The 25,000-nt window shown below is 41.6% G+C and overlaps 1 protein-coding gene across 1 annotated transcript in view; it reads left to right on the top strand.

Annotated features, from left to right (window-relative positions):
• Positions 1 to 24,030, top strand: part of orc1 (origin recognition complex, subunit 1) — a 68,126-nt gene extending 44,096 nt beyond the window's left edge. The window contains exons 11-15 of the mRNA XM_077717927.1: positions 1,952 to 2,101; positions 10,299 to 10,418; positions 17,778 to 17,947; positions 18,015 to 18,102; positions 23,712 to 24,030. Of these exons, the coding sequence (XP_077574053.1) occupies positions 1,952 to 2,101; positions 10,299 to 10,418; positions 17,778 to 17,947; positions 18,015 to 18,102; positions 23,712 to 23,906 (723 nt within the window). The 3' untranslated portion in view covers positions 23,907 to 24,030. The remainder of the gene's footprint in view (positions 1 to 1,951; positions 2,102 to 10,298; positions 10,419 to 17,777; positions 17,948 to 18,014; positions 18,103 to 23,711) is intronic.
• The last annotated feature ends 970 nt before the right edge of the window (positions 24,031 to 25,000 follow it).

Genomic DNA, 25,000 nt, shown 5'->3' with positions numbered 1-25,000 from the left:
TGTCTCTCTGTCTCTCTGTCTCTCTGTCTCTCTGTCTCTCTCCCTCTCTCTCCCTCTCTCCCCTCTCTCCCCTCTCTCCCCTCTCTCCCCTCTCTCCCGTGTAAAATGGCTGAATAAAGTATAACCGAACTCAGTTTTGCCTTCCTTGCCTTTTTAAACATTTGTTTTTACCGTGCGGGTGTCGCGTGCATTTTTTGCATGAAGCAGCTTTTGAGCCTTTGCCAAAGCCAGCATCATTTCCGAGGAGCCTCTTGGCAATGACGCTGACTCTACGAATGTAGAGTGGGGACCCGGACTCATTTGGGCAATTGTTCAATTCAGACACCGAAAATGAAGACTGATAGTTTTGATGGTGATGAAGTTAATACATTGTAAAAATAAATAAAGTATGTACAACCGAACTCAGTTTTGCCTCCGTTGCCTTTTTAAAAATGTGTTTTTAGTGTGTTTGCCGTCATCCTGGGTGTATTGACAAAACTACATATCCCAGCAGTTACTGCGCACCGAAAATAGCGTTGGAGGCTGTTTCCCGTTGCTTAGCCAGCGCAAGAACGGTTCGTATTCATCAATAAATAATATATATGCCATGCCTGACTGCGTCTAAACAAATGGCGCATCCTTTGTGTGTCTAAAATACAGAAATATCACTCGTTATTGACATTTCAGCTAAAAATACGATGCGCTTAAATAGTCGTGAAAATACGGTATATAGTTTTTTGTTTTGTGGCTGACAAGAAATCAAATGGTTAAGCACAATTAATCAAAATGTATCAAACCACAAATTATCAAACAATACTGTCATCCTTTACATCAGTGTTTCCAAACTGTTTTTGAGCTGTGGTACACTATAATTTAAAAAATCTCCAAGGCACACGGAAATCTAATTTAAAACTCGGTTATATGAATAAAATTCACCGTCGGCCGGTGCCTTGTTCTCCTGTTGGACCTGGTAACCAAAAACCTGTTTGTCTACATCGCGCTAACCTTGGTTCTGGCATCGAAGAGACACAGCTTTGTTCTATCTAATGGAAGACCATCTGAGTTTTGGGATAAATCAACTCAACCATGACAATTTCAAAATAAAATACCGGGTACAGAGATGATTTACATTTTGGGGATGTTTAATTTTGTTACTTGGATTGGATTTTCGTATATCTTGGAACAAAAGGTTCCATCAATGTTTTTGTAACCAGAATTTTTGTAAAAATCTTTGTAAGTAGAGGTACCACTATAACATGGTATTGAGCAACAAAATGACAATTAAAAAGGTCAAACATGAATTGGCGACATAGTTATTATATTATTGTTCTTATTTGGGTCACACTTTCACATACAGTGGGGACAATAAGTATTATGTCAACCACCAATTGTGCAAGTTCTCCTACTTGAAAAGATTAGAGAGGCCCGTAATTATCAACATGGGTAAACCTCGACCATGAAAGAAAAAAAATGTAAAAAAAGAGAAAAAACAAACAGATACACATTATTTGATTTTTAAATAACTTATTTCGAAATTAGAGTAGAGAATAAGTATTTGGTCACCTACAAACAAGCAAGATTTTTGGCTGTCAAAGAGGTCTAACTTCGAATGAGGTCTCCACTCAGGTCGTGAATGCTCTCTGCCTCTATTGCCTAAAGTTAGCTTCCTGACATTTATGCACATGCGCATCAACACAAATAGATTTTGCATGTTTATTCATTTTAGTCGCTTATTAAATGTTACGATCATTTTGTGTGTCTTTACAGTTTTTCTACAAAATTGGGACACTTTGATTTATTTTTAAGGGTTTAGTTGGAAGTTTTGTGTGGACCGTGGAACAAATTAGAATATTCACATATAAAGTACTGCTTTACCTGGTAAATGTTCAACTTACCAAAAAGGTTCTAGAACCAATTAATTTCGTAAGTAGAGGTATGACTGTATTTTAGTAAATGTATTTTGTATTTCTAGTTGGACCTCTTGTGGACCAGAAAGCAAAATGTGATGTATAATCTTTTTGACTGGCCAACACGACGTCATTCCCGCCTGGTTGTTATTGCAATTGCAAACACTATGGACCTGCCAGAGAGGATCATGATTAACAGAGTGGCCAGCAGACTGGTGAGTTGTACTGCCCAAAATAGTATTGAGTCAGGAAAGTAACCAAGTATCCAAATCATATCCTGATATTCTCTATATGTGACTTTGAAATCATTTAATTTGATTACTTTCAAGTGATGTTAATGAGGTTGTTAAATGTTTTAGGGCCTTGAAGGTAGTACTTTTTTAATATTAATCATTTGTGTCAGGTGCAGTGACACTTCTGCTGTTTGTGTTTACTGATGTCCTATTGTAATTGCAAATGCATACATTGTGCATAGCAAACATTTCATCTCATCTCATTTTCTGAGCCACTTTATCCTCATTAGAGTTGCGGGGGGTGCTGGAGCCAATCCCAGCTGTCTCCGGGCCAGAGGTGTGGGGCAACCTAAATCGGTGGCCACCCGATCGCAGTGCACAAGGAGACGGAAAACCATGCACACTCACACCCATACCCATACCTAGTGGCAATTTATAGTGTCCAATCAGCCTACCATGCATGTTTTTGGAATGTAGGAGGAAACCCACACAAGTCCGGGGAGAACATGCAAACTTCACACAGTTGGATGTGACCTGGATTCGAACCCAGAGGCTGACACGCTTACTACTTGCTCCACTGGGCGGTGCACAGCAAATGTCTACAATTACTGCATTTTCACACCTATAAAAGGCACCGTATGATAGGGCGCAGTCTCATTTGCAGGTATGAATGAATGTGACCTGGAATCGTACGCAGGCCCCCAGAGTTGTGAGGCTGACGCGCTAACCACTCGCGAGAGCTGTGTTCCACCAAAATTCATGTATAACACGCACACAAACTTTGCTTCAGTTTTTCGATACAAAATGTTGTGTGTTATACTCTAATAACATGGTAGATGCGTAGAGAAGATCCATTCCTTCAAATTCCTGGGGGTCCAAGTCATGGCCAAGGTCTCCTAGTCTACCACAACACAGTGGTGAATATCGCCCAGAAGCGACTCCATTTTTTGAGAGTACTCAGGGGGAACAACTTGGACACTAAGCTTCTGGTAACCTTCTATAGAGCCACTGTAGAGAGCATCCTGGCAGTGTGGTACGCTGGAAGCATGGCAGAGGACAGAAAAGCCATGCAGAGAGTGATAAACACCACTCAGAAGACCATCGGCTGCTCTCTCCTCTCACTGTATGACATTGCCAGCCCACCCTACTTCAGCAGAACCGTGAACATTGTCAGGGCCCCTTACCACCCTTGTCACAAAATGTTCCACCTGCTGCTCTGGCAGGCGGTACAGGTCTCAAAAAACACGGACAAAAAGTCTGAGGAACATTTTCCCCCCAGAGCCATCAGTGCTCTGAACTTACATTAGCACGACACACAATCACTTCTGTGCAACAACTTTAGGTTTGCTATATTTTAGAATATTCTAAGGTTTTTTTCTATTATCTTGCCCGGGCGTCTCATCTCATTTTCTTCCGCTTCATCTAAAATCGGGTTGCGGGGGCAGCAGGGAGGCCCAGACTTCTCTCTCACCAGCACTTCATCCGGCTCGTCCGGGAGTATGCCAGGCGTACCCAGGCCATTTGGTCTCCCCAGCGTGTCCGAGGTTGGCCCCGTAGCCTCCACCCGGTGGGATGTCTCCGGAACACCTCCCGAGGTAGGCGTCCAGGGGGCATCCTGGTCAGATGCCCAAGCCAACTCATCTGGCTCTTCTCAATCCGGAGGAGCCGCGGCTCTACTCCGAGCCCCTACCGGATGACCGATGTTCTCACTTTATCTCTAAGGGAGAATCTGGACATCCTGCGGAGTAAACTCAGTTGAAGCCACTTGTATCCGGGATCTTGTTCTTTCTGTCACGACTCACAGCTCGTGACCATAACTAAGGGTGGGAGCATAGAGCGACCGGTAAATAGAGCGGTTCACCTTTTGGCTTTGCTCCTTCTTCACCACGACGGACCGGTGCAGAGTCCGCATCATTGCATACGCCGCACCGATCCGTCTGTCGATCCCACGCTCCATTCTTTCCTCACTCGTGAACAAGACCCCAAGATACTTAAACTCGTCCACCTGGGGAAGGATCTGGTCTCTGACCCGGAGAGGGCAGGCCACCTTTATCCGACTGAGGACCATGGTTCAGATTTGGAGGTGCTGATTCTCATCCCGACTGCTTCCCACCTGGTTGCAAATCGTTCCAGCGAGAGTTGGAGATCATGTCTGATGAAACCAACAGAAACACATCAACTGCAAAAAGCAGGGATGCAATACTGAGCCCATCACACCGGGCCCCCTCAACGCCACGGTTGCGTCCACATATTCTATCCATAAAAGTGATGAACAAAATCGATGACATAGGGCTGCCCTGGCAGAGTCTAACACCCACTGGAAATGGATCCGACTTATTGCCGGCAATGCGGACCAGACTCTGCCACTGGTCATAACATTACTTGGTAAAGGGACCAGACCCCGCGTTACTCGGATTCCGGAACCCCTATACTCCTGGATTACCCCCTACAAGACTGGCTGGGCGGACCCGGTCGATGACTCCACAAAGCACCCCCCAAATGACAGCCCGATAACTCTGCTAAGGGTGTAGACCTGACAAAAACCACACAGTTCCTCCTGAATCCTCCTCTTCAGTACCCCAAAATAGACGTTCCCGGAGGCTGAGGAATGTAATTCCCCGGTAATTAAGAAACACCTTTGGGTGCCCCTTTTTAAAAAGGGGAACCACCAACTTGGTCTGCCAATCCAGAGGCATTGTCCCTGATGTCCACGCGATGTTGCAGAGGCATGTGAACCAACACAGCCCCACATCATCCAGAGCCTTTAGAAACTCCTGGCGGATCTCATCCACCCCAGGGCATTGCCACTGGGGAGCTTTTTAACCACACCAGTGACTTCAACCCTAGAAATAAGAGAGACCCCCCCCCCCCTAGTCCTCTGGCCCCTGGCCGGACGTTGGGTCCCCTGACGTTGGGTCCCCTGACGTTGGGTCCCCCGACGTTTGGTCCCCAGTCTTTTGGTCACTAGTCAAATGGTGACCGAGAGTAAGTACTGTTGAAAACACCTCTCAACAAGAGTTTAATATCTAAATATCAACTGTTGATTCATGAGAGAGAGAGTTTAATATCTAAGTACTGTTGAAACCAGCTCTCAAAGATATATTCACAAGAGTTTTATATCTAAATATCTACTGTTGATTCATAAGAGAGTTTAATATCTAAGTACTGTTTAATATCTGAGTACTGTTGAAACCCGCTCTCAAAATTATACTCTATTTAATATCTAAATATCTACTACTACTACTTCAGATGGTCATTTTTATCAAACATATAAATCTTAGTATACTTTTGGCCCGGAACGTTGACATTAAAACAAAAGGCAATAAGTAAAATGTACTTAAAATGAAGACAAAGCTAATTCACAGATGGTGTTTTTCTTGAAGCAGTAAATGTTGATTCATGTGTTTGATATTGATAGGTCTGAAAATATTACTTCAGGAACAGGTTAAGAAAGACTGAGATAAATTTAAATAGGAAATGGGTTTATTACCGGACTGCAGGATGGTTGGAGAATGCTCAAAGAGCTGTGGACCACTCACTTTGTCGTCCTCGCAAATTCTCTCTGAATGAACACTGGGTCAGTCTTAATATAGGAACACAGGGTAATATTTGTAAGACAGTGATGTAGGACAGAGTTTATGTAAACAAAATTTCGGGCTAATATAGTTAGACATTTGCAGGTTTAAGTTGTATGCAAACACGATATTTTTATAGCTCACACAAACTGCTGCAGCCTATCTTATATTGCGTGTTTCGAACAAACAGTTCCTAAGCGAGTTGGCCACATTCCACAATACAAGGATACAATTGCAAACCCTGTTTGGCCACACCCACCGCCGTCAAAATCGAAGGAAGAGACACTTGGATACATCAGTCCCACAGTAAACAAAGTACAAGAATGAAGTGGCTACTCGTCATCATCACCGGAGATGTGTCCATCCCCCAGCCTGACCAGTTCGAATCCCTACCTACCCCCAACAGTTGAGCTAGTTTTATTAACAAAGGGTCATATGACCTAGGTACAAACTTTAGGCGGGAAGAGGTGAACAAAGAAATGGGTGCGTCTTGGTATATGACGCGCCCCTAACTCATAGGTTTCATGATGGAAATTTCCACTAGGCCAGGGGTCTCAAACTCAATTTACCTGGCAGCACTTCTCACATAGCTGAGTCACATTTGGCTTGAGGGAGGAAGCAGTGGAGACCCTCAATAGAGCTTGAAGATGCTCATCAGTAAGTCTGGAGCTATACTTGGACTTATTGAAGTTCAAGGTGGAGAAGAGTTTCTCACACAAGTATGTGCTCCCAAAAAGGCACATGGTCTGCTTGAACATTCGGGAAAGTTCAGGGAAACTGGGCGTCAACTCTCTCAAAAATTGCCCAAGCATGTCTGCTTCTCCACTCACCTCCCTGAACTTGGCTTTGAGTGCAAAGTTGCACTGCAGGTCCATGAGCTCCATTTGAAGTTCAGGTGGGGCATCTTGCACATCAAAGGAGAAGGGGTCTGAATAAAATTGAAATGTGGTTTTGTGTGTCTTGAAGTCTGCAAATCTTTGATCAAATTCCTCCTGCAGCTTCGAAATGGCCTCCACATATTTCTCACCACTGAAGAGCCTTGCATGCAGGGTAATGGAAAAGGTTTTGCCTGAGAGAGCTGGGCTTTCTATAACAAAAGTTTAGTGCAGAATGCTCTCACGTTGTCATAGGCAGCATTGACAAGTTGCCCCTGGCCTTGTAGCTTCTTGTCCAGTACATTAAGCTCATGTGTGATATCAACAAGAAAAGCTAAGTCCATGTGCCATTTGGGATCACTTAGCACAGGAACAGCAACCCCGACTATCTCCATGAAGTCTTTTACTTCTGCTCTCAACTCAAAAAATCTCTTCAACACATTTCCCCTGCTGAGCGAACGTACCTCAGTGAAGTAGAGCACATCCCCATATTCAGACTCCATTTCCTCCCAAAAAAGCACGAAACCGTCTATGCTTTAAGCCCCTGGATCTGATTTGGTTGATACATTTCACAACGACAGACATCACATTGTCAAACTTCAGGCATCTGCTGCAAAGGGCCTGCTGATGGATAATGCAGTGCAGAGCAATGGGCTCCTCCACACCCTCTTCCAGTTTTTTTAACAAGTGCTACCAGTCCATTCTTCCTCCCAATCATTGATGGGGCTCCATCAGTTGTTATTCCAACAAAGCTCTTCCATGGAAAACCGGCATTCTGAATGGCATCACACAGCTTGTGAAATAATTCCTTAGCGGTGGTCTGGCCATGCATTGGAATTATTCTGAGCAACTCCTCCAACACTTTTAAGTTGTCATCAACACCACGGACATATATCGAGCTGGGCAGTGTCTGTGATGTCTGTGGTCTCATCAAGAGCCACTGAATATACACTGAAACTTTGCGCTTTCTCACAAAGCTGATCATAAATGTCACTTGACAGGTCAGAAATGCGCTCTACCACGGTGTTGGCAGAAAGGCTGATGTTGTTGAACTGACTTTTCTTTTCTGGACAGACATTATGTGCAGCCTGTAATATGCACTTTTTGATAAATTCACCTTCTGTGAATGGCTTTCCTGCCTTGGCAATAAGCTCACAAACGGCGTAGCTAGCTTCGACTGCTGCATTACTTTCTTTTGTAGCCTTCTTGAAAAAACCCTGTTGCCTCAGAAGACTTGTTTTAAGACTGTCAACTTGGTTGGCTCTCTCATTTCCCTGTTATTTGTCGTACTCCTCAGCATGTCTCGTATCATAATGACGTTTCAAATTATGTTCCTTGTGGACCGCAACTTTTTCCAATGCAAATGAGACACGTCGGGGTGCCCCTTCTTGCATATTAAGACGCGGGCCGCAAATTGTAGCCGCGGGTTTGAGACCCCTGCACTGGGCTCTGCAAAATTCTATCCTAGTCACTATCCTGAATAAAAGTGTAAAGAATACATTCTACTCTCCACATCAACTCATGAATCAACAGTAGTCATTTCAATATTAAACTCTCATGAATCAACAGTAGATATTTGTTTATTTTTATCATTAAATGTGAAATAGGTCATGTGTCAAAGTGGAAACCTAGGGGCCAAATCAGGCCCGCCGCATCATTTTGTGCGGCCCGAAAAAGTTAATCATGAGTGCCGACTTTTTGTTTTAGGGTCAAATTCAAATGAAGATTATAGATGTATATCATGTTTCCTGTTTTCCCTGTTTAAATCAATAATTGCAATTTTTTTCAATCCATTTTTTTCAGTTCAAAAAACATTTAGTAAAATATAAAGATGAATATCTAGAAATATTTTCAGTTTTTCACTTTAATATTTATCATAATTAAATAAGATGTGGTTTCCTTTTTAAATGAAAATAAATGTTAGATTCATCAATAATTATACTAATATAATTATAAAACACTGCAGGGAGACATCTGATTCAATTATTGACGTTTAATTAAATTAGTGTCTCTGATGATCAGCTTGCAAGCGAGAACATTCCGACCTCGTCTCCGCTGCCAAATGGTTCTAACATGCGGTCACATCTCCTGCCCCTTTAAGGCCATAAATCAAAACAATTACAAGGTTATTGATTAATCCAACTGCGTAAGCAAAAACAACATCTGCAACAATCATAGCATATCAGGTATTCAATAATAACAATTAAGGTTGAAACCCGAAAACAAACTATTGGTAATTAAACAAACAAGCTTCCATCCGGCAAAACAATTCCATATCAGGCGAACCGAGCGTCCCAATGTAAGAACAATATGCGAGTATTCCCGTAGGTGATTGATAGCCATCTGCTGAAATCAAGAGTCCTTCACGACTCTTAGTTGCAAACCCAGATCAACAGTCCTTGTAGCCCGGGACTGGGTGAGATGTCAGGTCAATAGTCCTCTGAATAGGACAACACAATTGAACGTCCTCGGAGCCAGCTGCAGGGGGAAGTGTCCTTCGGTAACAGTTATACTGAGCGTTTGTCTCCATTGCAAGCCCATATTAATATATAAATATGATGATTAATGCTCACATTTATAATAGTATCCCAGAATAACCCCAACAAAATGATTTAAAGACGTTTTCCCTTTCTAAGAAAAAATACTCCATCATTGTTTTTGATCTATTAAAAAATGGAATATTTAGGGTTTTTGTTTGTTTTAATCCATTTTTTAATTTCTAAATATTACATCTAAAATGGTCCAGCCCACATGAAATCACTGATGTTAATGCGGCCCGCGAAACAACCTGAGTTTGACACCCTTGAAATAGGTTAAAACCCAATTAAACTCACTCCACACCTTTTGAAATGAACAAATAGGTCAAAATGGCTATCTTGTCTTGTTCCCAATTTTGAAGCCAAATTAAGCAGTCATTCACCAATCAATTTTTTGTAAATGATTGCAGTAAGATATTCACGCTTAAAATCTGAAAAAATACGACATAACCAAAGTACCCTGGAATTCCTACAGGCCATGTTTTGCTCTTACTGTTAAATGTTCCACGGAAGCGCGGTCTTAGCCAGCAACTTTCTACATCCTGGTACCCACATATTTCACTTCCGCGGACAATCTCTACCAAAATGTGTGCGGGCGCCTTCAAATCAGATGATCACTCCACTAAATTATAGCTGAATTTAAAGTCCGGCTTTAAGGAACAACTTGCAACAAAACACATGACTAGAGTGTTGGAGTATAGAGAGCCTTTGATTTGACCACTTCTTTTACAGGTGCCACCAATGGTTTGGATATCATTATTTTATATAACAAAGCAATGGAAGCATGCATATCTAAGTGTTTATTTGTTATCCTGTTGAGAACATTTTTATTTACCATCAGTGTTGATTACTGTTTTCAGTGACTCATTCTTTTTCTCTGAATCCTGCTCTTTTGATGTCATCAGTTTCAACTATGCTGAAGCAAATCGCAACACATTTGTTCGTAATGAACAATTTTAAAATTTCCCTGTCAGTCTTTATCATTGATTTTTAATACCTACCTTTTGACAGGATTCAAATATTTAATGTGGAAAAAATGGCAACAGGACGTTTAAAAAAAAACAAAAAACTTTGAATTAGGACTGTTGCAAGATACATACTTCCTGACAACTGTTGGGGATGCGGGAGCACGGAGAGGGACTGAAACAAATCATACATGTGAAAATTAGACGTGCTTTTTTATTGTTTGCAGGGTTTAACTCGGATGTCATTCCAGCCTTACGGATTCAAGGAGTTGCAACAGATCATCATGTCCCGCTTAAATAAAGTTAAGGCTTTTGAGGAAGATGCTTTGCAGCTGGTTTCCAGAAAGGTGATGACCAATACAATATATACATTATCAACAGAATACCGTACAGTCATAGCTCTTCTTACGAATGCACCTAGGTATGACATTTTCTGGCTATAATTTTTTTTTATATGCAAATGAGTGACTTGAGATACGAAAAAGATCCTAGTTACGAAATACCCCCAAAAGTAAATGCTTCCCTTATACGTTATGTTATTTTGAAATATTTTCAGAAATGCATTGATTCTCACCGAAGAGACCCGTTACCATCTACTGGGCTCTCATTTCATCGCTCTCTTCTATCTCAAATAATGACTATAAAATAATTCGATTCAATTGGCTGTCCCAGAACAACCACTACCCACTTTTCAAGATTCTCTCTTGCACACACGTTGTTAGTCAGTGCGAATGGTGGCGCTTGTTTGCTAATACAAGAGGAGTATTGTATTTTCATGACTATATGGCGCACCGCATTTAAAGGCAGTGTCAATAACGAGTGCTATTTCTGTATTTGACACACAGGACGCGCCACATTTAAAGCCGCATTACACTGGTCTACCGCACCACATTATACGGGTCTACAGTAGAGGCTGGGGTTACGTAATGCATCCATTAGATCAGGGGTTGGGAACCTTTTTGACTCAGAGAGCCAAGAAAGCAAAAAAAGGGAAATTTATTTCAGTGAGAGCCATATAATGTATTTTAAAAGTGAATTCAACTAAATGTCTGTATAATAAGTCTTTGAATATATTATTTTAAATGTTGTTGTAACACACACCATTAATGCGACTTCTGGTGCTGCATGGATTTGTAGTCGGGTTGATACTTGGTGAGGTTAAGCTTCATGCAAGCGTTGAGGCTTTCATCCGTTAAACATGATCATAGGTTGGAGTTGATGTTTTTAAGATGTGAGAATGACTGCTCACATGCATACGTAGATCCAAACATGGTCAATACAGCAATACTCACACGCTGCAGTGTGGTGTATGACGGGAAGCGCATTCCAAGTGTTGAGAATCAGCTGGTCTTCGAGTTTTTTCATTTCTGTTCATTTCTGCTCTAGCTTGTTTTCAAAAGAAAATACAGCTTGTTCCAGGGATTACACTATTTACAACGCCTTGCATTTTCACATTGAGCTGGTTTTGATGTTCAGCCAGATCTACGAGATAGTAAAACTTGAGGAGCCACTCAGTGTCGGCTAGCTCAGGATGCCCGATGCCTTTCATTTCAAGGGAAGTCCGGATTTCGTTCAGGCAAGCCGCAAAACGGCTAAGCACCTTCCCTCTTGACAACCAATGCTCGTTGCTGTGCAAAAGCAGACCAGGATAGTTATTTTGAACTTTTAACCAGCAGTGTTTTAAACTGGCAATCATTTAAGGCTTGGGCAACAATAAAGTTGATCACATGAATGACCAGCGACATCACTTCGCCAAACTGCCTGTCACACATCTAATGCAATGGAAACTTAGGATGGGTCTATTTTGATGTTCACGGAGAAACGCCACAAATCCTTTGTCCCCCCCCCCCCCCCCCATACACGGATGTATATGTATATACATGTACATGTATATACATGTACATGTATATGCATGTACAGGTGTATATGCATGTACAGGTGTATACGCCTGTACAGGTGTATACGCCTGTACAGGTGTATACGCCTGTACAGGTGTATACGCCTGTACAGGTGTATACGCCTGTACAGGTGTATACGCCTGTACAGGTGTATACGCCTGTACAGGTGTATACACCTGTACAGGTGTATACGCATGTACAGGTGTATACGCATGTACAGGTGTATACGCATGTACAGGTGTATACGCATGTACAGGTGTTTACGCATGTACAGGTGTATACGCATGTACATGTGTATACGCATGTACAGGTGTATACACCCGTACAGGTGTATACACCAGGTGTATAATGTGGAATAAAACACCTGAATGAACAGCATATTAGCCTGGTGGTGGCTTTGGTCACGTGTTCTACGTTTCTGTGTTTTTTTTTTTTTAATGGCGCCCGGCTACTTCGCGGTTTCACCCTTCTGCGGGGGTGTCCCGGTCCCCATTATCCGCGATAAGCGAGGGAACACTGTATACGGGTGTGTGTGTATACAGGTGTGTGTATACAGGTGTGTGTGTATACAGGTGTGTGTATACAGGTGTGTGTATACAGGTGTGTGTGTGTGTATACAGGTGTGTGTATACAGGTGTGTGTGTGTATACAGGTGTGTGTGTGTATACAGGTGTGTGTGTATACAGGTGTGTGTGTATACAGGTGTGTGTGTATATACAGGTGTGTGTGTATACAGGTGTGTGTAATCAAGGTGTGTGTATACAGGTGTGTGTAATACAGGTGTGTTTATACAGGTGTGTGTAATACAGGTGTGTGTGTGTATACAGGTGTGTGTGTATACAGGTGTGTGTGTATACAGGTGTGTGTGTATACAGGTGTGTGTATACAGGTGTGTGTATACAGGTGTGTGTATACATGTGTGTGTGTATACAGGTGTGTGTGTGTATACAGGTGTGTGTGTGTATACAGGTGTGTGTGTATACAGGTGTGTGTGTATACAGGTGTGTGTGTATACAGGTGTGTGTGTATACAGGTGTGTGTGTATACAGGTGTGTGTGTATACAGGTGTGTGTGTATACAGGTGTGTGTGTGTATACAGGTGTGTGTGTATACAGGTGTGTGTATACAGGTGTGTGTATACAGGTGTGTGTGTGTATATGTTTATACAGGTGTGTGTGTATTCAGGTGTGTGTGTGTATACAGGTGTGTGTTTATACAGGTGTGTGTGTGTTTATACAGGTGTGTATACAAGTGTGTGTATACAGGTGTGTGTATACAGGTGTGTGTGTATATACCGGTGTGTGTGTGTATACAGGTGTGTGTATACAGGTGTGTATACTGGTGTGTGTATGCAGGTGTGTGTGTATACTGGTGTGTGTATGCAGGTATGTGTGTATACAGGTGTGTGTGTTTATACAGGTGTGTGTTTATACAGGTGTGTGTGTATACAGGTGTGTGTGTGTATACGGGTGTGTGTGTATACAGGTGTGTGTGTATCCAGGTGTATACAGGTGTGTGTATACAGGTGTGTGTGTATACAGGTGTGTGTGTATACAGGTGTGTGTGTATACAGGTGTGTGTATACGGGTGTGTGTATACAGGTGTGTGTGTGTGTATACAGGTGTCGAGTTCAGCAATCGCATCGATGAGGTCATGGCTATTTACAAGCGCATCCTCACCGACCAAAAAAAAACAACGTTCCCAATTTCCCATAACAATGTTTTTTATGCGCCAAAGAACTGCGGAAGATCCATCCTGACTACTAGTATGTATGATGTTTTTGAATTGCTGCTCTGATGTTTTTGAATTGCTGCTATGATGTTTTTGAATTGCTGCTATGATGTTTTTGAATTTCTGAGTTTTCTGAATAAAAGTTTACATTTATTACATTTGCAGTGATTTTTTTTGTATGCACTAACATAACACCTGCATTCTAATGTGGAATAAAACACCTGAATGAACAGCATATTAGCCTGGTGGTGGTTTTGGTCACGTGTTCTACGTTTCTATGTGTTTTTTTTTTTTAATGGCGCCCGGCTACTTCGCGGTTTCACCCTTCTGCGGGGGTGTCCCGGTCCCCATTAACCGCGATAAGCGAGGGAACACTGTAAACGGGTGTGTGTGTATACAGGTGTGTGTATACAGGTGTGTGTGTATACAGGTGTGTGTAATACAGGTGTGTGTGTGTGTGTATACATGTGTGTGTATACGGGTGTCTATGCGGGTGTGTGTATACAGGTGTGTGTGTAAACAGGTGTGTGTATACATGTGTGTATGTGTTTATACAGGTGTGTGTATTCAGGTGTGTGTGTGTATACAGGTGTGTGTGTGCGTATACAGGTGTGTGTATTCAGGTGTGTGTGTATACAGGTGTGTGTGTGTATACAGGTGTGTGTGTGTGTTTATACAGGTGTGTGTATACAAGTATGTGTATACAGGTGTGTGTGTATAGCCTGGTGGTGGTTTTGTTCACGTGTTCTACGTTTCTATGTGTTTTTTTTTTTAATGGCGCCCGGCTACTTCGCGGTTTCACCTTTCTGCGGGGGTGTCCCGGTCCCCATTAACCGCGATAAGCGAGGGAACACTGTAAACGGGTGTGTGTGTATACAGGTGTGTGTATACAGGTGTGTGTGTGTGTATACAGGTGTGTGTAATACAGGTGTGTGTGTGTGTATACATGTGTGTGTATACGGGTGTCTGTATGCGGGGGTGTGTATACAGGTGTGTGTGTAAACAGGTGTGTGTATGTGTTTATACAGGTGTGTATTCAGGTGTGTGTGTGTGTATACAGGTGTGTGTGTGTATACAGGTGTGTGTGTTTATACAGGTGTGTGTATACAAGTATGTGTATACAGGTGTGTGTGTATACAGGTGTGTGTGTGTGTATACCGGTGTGTGCGTGTATACAGGTGTGTGTATACAGGTGTGCGTGTATACAGGTCTGTGTGTATACAGGTCTGTGTGTATACAGGTCTGTGTGTATACAGGTGTGTATATACAGGTGTGTGTATACAGGTGTGTGTATACAGGTGTATTCAGGTGTGTGTGTGTATACAAGTGTGTGTGTGTATACAAGTGTGTGTGTGTTTATACAGGTGTGTGTTTACAGGTGTGTGTATACATGTGTGTGTTTACACATGTGTGTATACAGGTGTGTGTGTATACAGGTGTGTGTGTATACAGGTGTGTGTGTATACAGGTGTGTGTGTATACAGGTGTGTGTTTATACAGGTGTCTGTATACAGGTGTGTGTATACAGGTGTGTGTGTGTATACAGGTGTATACAGGTGTGTGTATACAGGTGTATACAGGTGTGTGTTTATACAGGTGTATACAGGTGTGTGTTTATACAGGTGTGTGTGTGTGTTTATACAGGTGTGTGTGTGTATACCGGTGTGTGTGTATACAGGTGTGTGTATACAGGGGTGTGTATACAGGTGTGTGTGTATACAGGTGTATACAGGTGTGTGTTTATACAGGTGTGTGTGTGTATACTGGTGTGTGTGTATACAGGTGTGTGTATACAGGTGTGTGTATACAGGTGTATACAGGTGTGTGTATACAGGTGTATACAGGTGTGTGTATACAGGTGTGTGTATACAGGTGTATACAGGTGTGTGTATACAGGTGTGTGTGTATACAGGTGTGTGTGTATACAGGTGTGTGTGTGTATACATGTGTGTGTGTATACAGGTGTCTGTATGCGGGGGTGTGTATACAGGTGTGTGTGTAAACAGGTGTGTGTATACATGTGTGTGTATGTGTTTATACAGGTGTGTGTATTCAGGTGTGTGTGTGTGTATACCGGTGTGTGCGTGTATACAGGTGTGTGTATACAGGTGTGCGTGTATACAGGTCTGTGTGTATACAGGTCTGTGTGTATACAGGTGTGTGTATGCAGGTGTATTCAGGTGTGTGTGTGTATACAAGTGTGTGTGTGTTTATACAGGTGTGTGTATACAGGTGTGTGTATACAGGTGTGTGTTTACAGGTGTGTGTATACATGTGTGTGTATACATGTGTGTGTGTATACAGGTGTGTGTGTATACAGGTGTGTGTGTATACAGGTGTGTGTTTATACAGGTGTCTGTATACAGGTGTGTGTATACAGGTGTGTGTGTATACAGGTCTATACAGGTGTGTGTGTATACAGGTGTATACAGGTGTGTGTGTATACAGGTGTATACAGGTGTGTGTTTATAGAGGTGTATACAGGTGTGTTTATACAGGTGTGTGTGTGTGTTTATACAGGTGTGTGTGTGTGTATACCGGTGTGTGTGTATACAGGTGTGTGTAAACAGGGGTGTGTATACAGGTGTGTGTGTATACAGGTGTATACAGGTGTGTGTTTATACAGGTGTATACAGGTGTGTGTTTATACAGGTGTGTGTGTATACTGGTGTGTGTGTGTATACAGGTGTGTGTATACAGGTGTATACAGGTGTGTGTATACAGGTGTATACAGGTGTGTGTATACAGGTGTGTGTGTATACAGGTGTGTGTGTGTATACAGGTGTGTGTGTGTGTGTGTGTATACAGGCGTGTGTGTATACAGGTGTGTGTGTATGCAGGTATATATATCTCTATCTGTGCGTGCATACATACCAGCACCAAATTAGTGTGCTCGCCGTCATACTAGGTGTATTGATATTAGAACTACATATCCCTGCATGAATCGCGTACGGGGGAAAATGAAGTCGCAGGCTGTTTTCCGTAGTTGCGAGACCTGAAGAGGATGGTGTACCCTATCCACTGATATATTTTATTTTTCCGTGACAAAAATTTTAGTATTGGTCTATATATAAAGTGCACTGAATTATTAGGCGCTCTGTCTATTTTGGAGAAGATTTAAGACTTTCAAGTGTGCCTTTTAGTCCTGAAGATACGGTACTACTTGCCGGGCAAGTTGGCAAGTGGTCGTGCGTTATCATATTGTGAGGAGATTTCTGTGCATCATTTTCATAATATTTTTAAGGGACAATAAAAGAAAACCCTCGATGAAAAACAAGAGTGTAAAGAGCTACTGCCACTGGCTCCCGCTTAAACAGCGCCATCTTCAATGCGTCAAAGAGGCTGATTTTTAGTGTTCTTTCCTGAAAATGTTTGCAGAAATGAGAGGGGTGTACAGTGGTACCTTGAGATATGAGCTTAATGTGTCTGGGACTGATCTCGTATGTTGATTTTCTTGTATCTCAAAACAACATTTCCCGCGAGAGAGAGAGCGCGAGAGCTTATCTCCCGAGAGTAGTGTTCCCTCGGTTATCGTGGTTAATGGGGACCGGGACCACCCGCGATAAGCGATAAGCGAATTTCCGCGAAGTAGGGATGCCCCTTCAAAAATGCTTAATTTGAATTTAATTTAATTTTTTAAAATTTTTATTTATTTATTTATTTTTACTCCCCCCTCCCCTGTATACAGTACACCATATAGAATACGGGTAGAGAGAGTGAAATTCATGTTATAACAAAACTGTAAAATATGTTGTCTCAATGTAGTTTTTATATATTTTTTTTTTCCAAAAAAATAACGCCAAGCTCTGAATCTGCGGTGGCTGAACCGCGAAGTAGCGAGAGAACACTGTAAGTCAATCCTGGCGACTGTAGAAAAAGTTTGCCTCGCAGATGTTAGTAAATAAGGAAAACAAACCACCAAAGTGGAGAGCAAAGAGCCGCTACACCCATGCTCGCTGCCATGCGCGTCGCGATGCGCGTCACCATCTTGAATGTTGCGACATGGTATTACTGTACTCACTTTTGTCAGACACTGTACTTCACAATCTAAAACTTCAATATTACTATCCTCCTCAGGTGGCTGCTTTGTCAGGAGATGCTCGTCGGTGTTTGGATATCTGTCGCAGAGCCGCAGAACTTTGCGAGCAATCTTCTGCTGACGATGATACCTTAAGATTAGTTAGAATCAATCATGTGATGGATGCACTCAATGAGACATTTTCTTCATCCTACATAACTGGCATAAAGTAAATATGCGTCCAGTGATTATTCATTGCCTTTATATGATTGTCATTAAATTAAATATACTTACAGGTCTGCATCAGTGCAGGAAAAGCTCTTTCTTCGCGCTGTCATTACAGAGTTTCGGCGGTTGGGTTTAGAAGAGGCAACCCTCCAACAGGTAAGGAAAGTAACACTATTGGTCAATTTTTATCAACAACTAGTAGGACAATTCACTCACTTCACAGGACACAACATGCTAAGTCAATAAGAACATAATTCAACGTGATGTTTGTTTGCTTTCTTAATAGATTTTTTTTTAATCTGCCAAAAGCACAGCAAGGATACTGACCAGTTTTGGGCTGTATTGAAGCTTTTACAGAGATTTTAGAAACTCAATCTCCACTTGATGATGTTGTCATGGAAACTGTTGCCTCAATAGCCATTGATTTTTTTTTCTTCAACTTGCTGGATTTCTTTGGCATATACTGGGAAACTTTGTCCATGTTGTGAATTTCGAATCTAAAGGCAAAAAAAAACAATTCTATCTTCTGATTATTTCCACTAACACGCCATCTGCATATTACTAGTGTTTAGATCAGGACAAGAATAAAACACATGACATTTGAGTCACACTAGACAATTTATGAAGGTAAAGCTTTTCATGACATGGGACCAAGTTTCACAGTTTAAACCGTTTTTTCCCGCATAAAATAAGGATAAAATCTTATTTTAATCTTCAAGACTCTACAGGAGGCTGTCAACCTTGTGGGTGCAGGACATAAAAATATATACTTATAAAACATTTAGGTGGGACCCATATCGCAGTTGTCAAGTCTGGTCATGGCATGAACTTGTACATTGACGTTATGCCAAGGTGTGTTTTTGGCATCCACTTTTTTCCCAATTTATTTGCCATGAAAAATAAGACATGTTCATTTAGAGTTTTTCCCTTCATCTCACGTTAAACCTCTGGGTGACTTTTTTTCATCTTACCATGTTCCTATTGCTAAAAATATTTAATTGGTGTTTTATTCCTGCTCAGGGTTTAAACAGGTCCTTGAAATCCTTCAAAATGCTTGAATTGTACTGTCATGATTTCAAGGATTAGAAAATTCTTCAGTTTGGTGTATAACAAAGAGTTCTTATGGCCAGATGTTGTGTGAGAAAGAGCGTGCGTATGAGTCAGTAAGTAATAATGGGTTTCCTGACACTGGCATCAGTGAACAGTAATAATAGTCCATTTGGTCACCAAGTGTTTAGAAAAAGTATAAAGTTAGTTATACTCGCCGATTAATATTTGACTTTCCAAGTCCGATTAATATTTGTCTTTCCAAGTATGTTGATTTTCTGTTCGGGGTGAATATCACGTATGCACATTATTTGGAAAGAAAAACTTTGTATAAAAATGTAAATAAACCATAAAAAAAGAATATTTTTTAAAAAATGAGATGTGAACATGCAAAAAAATGACAAATACATAGAGTTTTTATATGCTTCCCCAAAAAAATCTGCGAAGCTCTTAGTCCGCGCAAGCTGAACATCTACAGGTATATACATGTACAGGTATATACCTGTACAGGTATATACCTGTACAGGTATATACCTGTACAGGTATATACCTGTACAGGTATATACATGTACAGGTATAGGTATATACATGTACAGGTATATACATGTACAGGTATAGGTATATACATGTACAGGTATATACATGTACAGGTATAGGTATATACATGTACAGGTATATACATGTACAGGTATAGGTATATGCATGTACAGGTATAGGTATATGCATGTACAGGTATAGGTATATGCATGTACAGGTATAGGTATATGCATGTACAGGTATAGGTATATGCATGTACAGGTATAGGTATATGCATGTACAGGTATAGGTATATGCATGTACAGGTATAGGTATATGCATGTACAGGTATAGGTATATGCATGTACAGGTATAGGTATATGCATGTACAGGTATAGGTATATGCATGTACAGGTATAGGTATATGCATGTACAGGTATAGGTATATGCATGTACAGGTATAGGTATATGCATGTACAGGTATAGGTATATGCATGTACAGGTATAGGTATATGCATGTACAGGTATAGGTATATGCATGTACAGGTATAGGTAGATGTGCGTGTCTGTAGATGCGTGTGCCTGTAGATGCGTGTGCCTGTAGATCTATCTATCTGTCTGTCTCCCTCCCTCCCTCTCTCCATCTCTCTCATCTCTCGCACACACGTTCACACATACACGCACACATACACCAACAAATACACCCACAAATACACACACGTACACGGGGACGTACACATACACACGTACACGGGGACGTACACATACACACGTACACGGGGACGTACACGTAGACGTACACGCGTACACATACGTACACGTAGACGTACACGCGTACACACACGTACATGTAGACGTACATACGTACACGCGCGCACCCACACACATACACATGCATACACATACACGCATACATACACACATAAACATACACACATACATACACATATACACCTACACACACACCTACACACACCTACACACATATACACACACACAGGCGCATATTCGTATATTCATATATTCATTCATTCCATCAGCAAGAATATGAGACGTGGCTGGGTCTTTCAGCATGACAGTGATCCCAAACACAGCCAGGGCAACAAATGAGTGGCTTTGTAAAAAGCATTTTAAGGCAGGGGTCTCAAACTCAATTTACCTGGGGGGCGCTAGAGGCAGAGTCTGGGTGAGACTGGGCCGCATCAGGATTTCCACAAGAAAATCGCTGATAAGACATTCCAACGTTATCAAATATCTTTATTTTTTTAACAAAAAAATCATGAATTAAATAAATAAATTTAAAGATGAATACAAAATAAGTCAATCAGTAATAAAAAATAAAATAATAATGAGCATACAGTAGATATGCATTGGCTGGCTAAGTAGAGAAAACTTAATTATTTTTATTCCGTTTCAAATGTCTGTATTAACAGCTCTTTAAATTTTAACTTTCTTAACTTGAATTGAACATTGAAGATGAAATATTCTGGACACAGCTTCTCTTGCCTACTTCTTGCTGCTAGAGACCTGGCAGTGCTTCTTCTCACATAGCTGAGTCACATTTGGCTTGAGGGAGGAAGCAGTGGAGACCCTCAATAGAGCTTGAAGATGCTCATCAGTAAGTCTGGACCTATAATTGGACTGATTGAAGTTCAAGGTGGAGAAGAGTCTCTCACAAGTATGTGCTCCTAAAAAGGCACATGGTCCGCTTGAACATTCAGGAAAGTTCAGGGAAGCTGCGGGTCCACTCTCAAAAATTGACCAAGCTAGTCTGCTTCTCCACTCACCTCCCTGAACAAATCTGTGATCAAATTCCTCCTGCAGCTTCCAAATCGCCTCCACATATTTATCACCACTGAATAGTGTGCCTGCATCCACAAGAGCCTTGCATGCTGGGAAATGGAAAAGTTTTGCCTGAGAGAGCTGGGCTTTCCATAACAAAAGTTTAGTGCAGAATGCTCTCACGTTGTCATAGCAGCACTGACAAGGTTCCCCTGGCCTTGTAGCTTCTTGTTCAGTACATTAAGCTCATGTGTGATAGGCAAAGAGCCTGCTGATGGATAACGCAGTGCAGAGCTATGGCCTCCTTCCCGCCCTCCTCTTCCAGTTTTTTTTAACAAGTGCTACCAGTCCATTCTTCCTCCCGATCATTGATGGGGTTCCATTAATTGTTTATTCCATCAAAGCTCTTCCATGGCAAACCGACATTCTCAATCGCATCACACAGCTGGTGAAATAATTCCGTAGCGGTGGTCTGGCCATGCATTGGAATTACTGTGAGCAACTCCTCCATCACTTCAAAGTTGTCATCAACACCACGGACATATATTGCGAGCTGGGCAGTGTCTGTGATGTCTGTGGTCTCAACAAGAGCCACTGAATATACACTGAAACTGCGCATTCTCACACAGTTGATCATAAATGTCACTTGACAGGTCAGAAATACGCTCTACCACGGTGTTGGCAGAAAGGCTGATGTTGTTGAACTGACTTTTCTTTTCCGAACAGACAATATCACCTTCTTTGAATAGGTTTCCTGCTTTAGCAATCAGCTCACAATCGGCATAGCTAGCTTCGACTGCCGCATTACTTTCTTTGGTAGCCTTCTTGAAGAAATCCTGTTGCCTCAGAAGATGTGTTTTAAGATCATCCCCCCGGTATTTTTCGTACTCCTCAGCATGTCTCGTAGCATAATGACGTTTCAAATTGTATTCCTTATGCACCGCAACTTTTTCATTTTGACCTTTCTCTTCACGGCAGGCTTTGAAACAGACATCCCTAGGCTGTGCAATGTGTTTACACTTGGAATGAGTCTCGGATTGAACTTTTAACTTTTAGTCCCGCGGGTCTGTGGCGCATGTGCACTTTCGCTCTCCGATCGTATTGGATTACGGCAGATCTCCGAGCCGAGTTCTGTTTTAAGGTCTTGGTGTGGCCTAGCCAGACTCCAGATCTCAACCCCAATGTACCCGGACATTTCATCGACAGACACTTCGTCGCCGGATGCTTCGTCCCCGGACAGTTCGTCGACCGGACACTTCGTCGACCGACAATTCGCCTAACCTTAACCACAATCAAAGAAGACAAATCAAGATCAAATATTCTTTATTAAAGAAAATAAAACAGCAAATACTCGCTCCACAACACAAACACATTAACATTTGAGCCTGTGCTTTACTAAATGTGCTCGTCTCTAAACACACTACGCACGGAACAGTTCCTACGTAAACAGTTCCTCCGTTTAGCGCTCCACGTTTGGAAAGACCCTAAAAAGAATCAACGTGACTTAACAACTTAGATGTCTCGTTGACTCTTCATCACAAATAGGGAGATATCTTGCAACAGACGAGTTCTCGGGGAGTGACTCGACTAAATTACTATTAACTGTTTGGTTTTTAATCGCGAATTGATGTGGCTACGATTCTGACTGGATGCGGATATTTATTATGAAGCATTCCAGAAATACTGCATCTCTGATTTTGATGTAGGCGCACACGTTTAATTTTAAATCAAGCAATCTATTGTCCTTTCAAAGAACAAATTCTATTGACTCTATCAATTGGAGCGAATGGGCTTGTTCTTAAAATGTCCGACAAGTGACGACGCCTAGCTCCGTTGCTACACAACGTGCATCGGAAATCTAGTCTGTATACACGATACCTATGGGAATACCGAGCAAAAAAAAAGATGAGGAAGAATGTGAATTTACTTTTTCTTCTTTTTAATAACATTTTTAATGGAATAGTAATTGCCTTACATGCTAATTTCTATTCTGTTTTATCTGAACTCTACTTTCTTCCTCGCAGGGTCATCTTGTGAACCTAGTGGCTGATTTCCTCTGCCATATATGCATTGCTAAATATCATAAACATTACTCTGACATGGAAGGATTTTTTTTTTTAATACAACATAGCGGGATGTTAAAACAGCAATATTTTCCTTTTGGAACAAAATCACAATACAAATAGCACCAACTAACAGTGGTAAAACTGTTTTTTTATGTTTTTCTTCTTCAGTAGTTGCGTGAAGTCTTTCCTCTCCATCGTTGATATAGTGCCTACATAGTGGCAAAATGCTGCACCTGCTGTTAAATTATGTAGCTGGCACAACAGGATATCCATTTTGAAAAGCAATATCAATTCTTCAGGCTTTGTTTTGTTTTGCAACCTGTCATAGTTGCAACTCTTGTGTGTTAATCACAGGTGTTTATGCAGCTCCAGGCTCTGTGTCGGGTGGATGGTCTGCAGCCAATCACTGTATCAGAGGCTCTTGCAATCTGTCATCGCCTGGGAGCCTGTCGATTGTTACTGCTGGAAACAAGTCGCTTGGGTATCCTGCAACATGTCCGCCTTAATGTTAGCCAAGATGACATTTTCTATGCGTTACAATCTGACTGAAAATTATTAATTTTGTTTGCTCTCAGTTGTCGTTTGTCAAAATTGAAGTTTGACTGATTTTAAATGACCTTGAACCATACTGTACATTAAATGAATAAAAACTGCTAGCATTTGCCCCAACTAATGATCATACTGACTGTGAGGTTGTATTCTGCTGTATGATAGGTTTAATGAGTTATGCTTTCATGTTAATGTTAAATAGTTTTACTTGCCTTTTCTAAATGCTGCTATAGAAATTATTTTTACTATGAATATTGAACTTTGGTTTGATTCTGGTTTCCCACTTAATACGAGCCGAGCTGAACCATTTTCTTGTATTAAAACAGCAGGAACCATTGTTTGTTCAGACATGCTGGAACAAGAGCCCAGCCAAGATCATTGAATTAGAAATGATAAATGCATGTGACACAGGCTGGAATGAAGGTGGTGGGAGTATTTGACTTGTCCGTCAATGGGTGTGCATTCTCCGTTTATCTCAACTGCGACCTCATAACCTTTTTTTTTAAACATTCTGTTTTATATACTTCTTTCTTCAAGTTTCAACTTAAGGAGAATGGACTGTCTCATCTCATTTTCTGAACCGCTTTATCCTCATTAGGGTCACGAGGGTGCTGGAGCCTATCCCAGCTGACTCCGGGCTAGAGACTGAATTGATGGCCAGCCAATCGCAGGCCACAAGGAGACGGACAACCGTGCCCACTCATACCCATACCCAGGGGCAATTTAGAGTGTCCAATCCGACTACCATGCATGTTTTTAGAATGGGGGAGGAAAACGCAGTACCCGAAAGAAACCCACGCAGGCCCGAGGAAAACTTGCAAACTCCTCACAGATGGACTTGATCTGGATTTGAACCCCAGAGCTGTGAGGCCGAGGCGCTAACCACTCGATTCACCGGGCCTTCCAGAATGGACTGTGTCATTTGTATAAACTTAGGAACCATTGTGCTCTTTTTGTTAATATTTTTGTCTCCTCAATGGTAATTCTGGTTGGATGGACTAGCATGGTAAAGGTGGGTTCCATGTAAATTTAGCTTTCTTAAGCTTTTAATTGGGGTAAATGGTGATTTCCTGGTTATAACAAAGTAGGAGTGG

This window comes from Stigmatopora nigra, chromosome 5 (genome assembly GCF_051989575.1).
Source record: "Stigmatopora nigra isolate UIUO_SnigA chromosome 5, RoL_Snig_1.1, whole genome shotgun sequence".
NCBI classification, from domain to species: Eukaryota; Metazoa; Chordata; class Actinopteri; order Syngnathiformes; family Syngnathidae; genus Stigmatopora; species Stigmatopora nigra.
The sequence above is the reverse complement of the archived record's forward strand: the minus strand, read 5'-3'. Positions and strand labels throughout refer to the sequence as shown.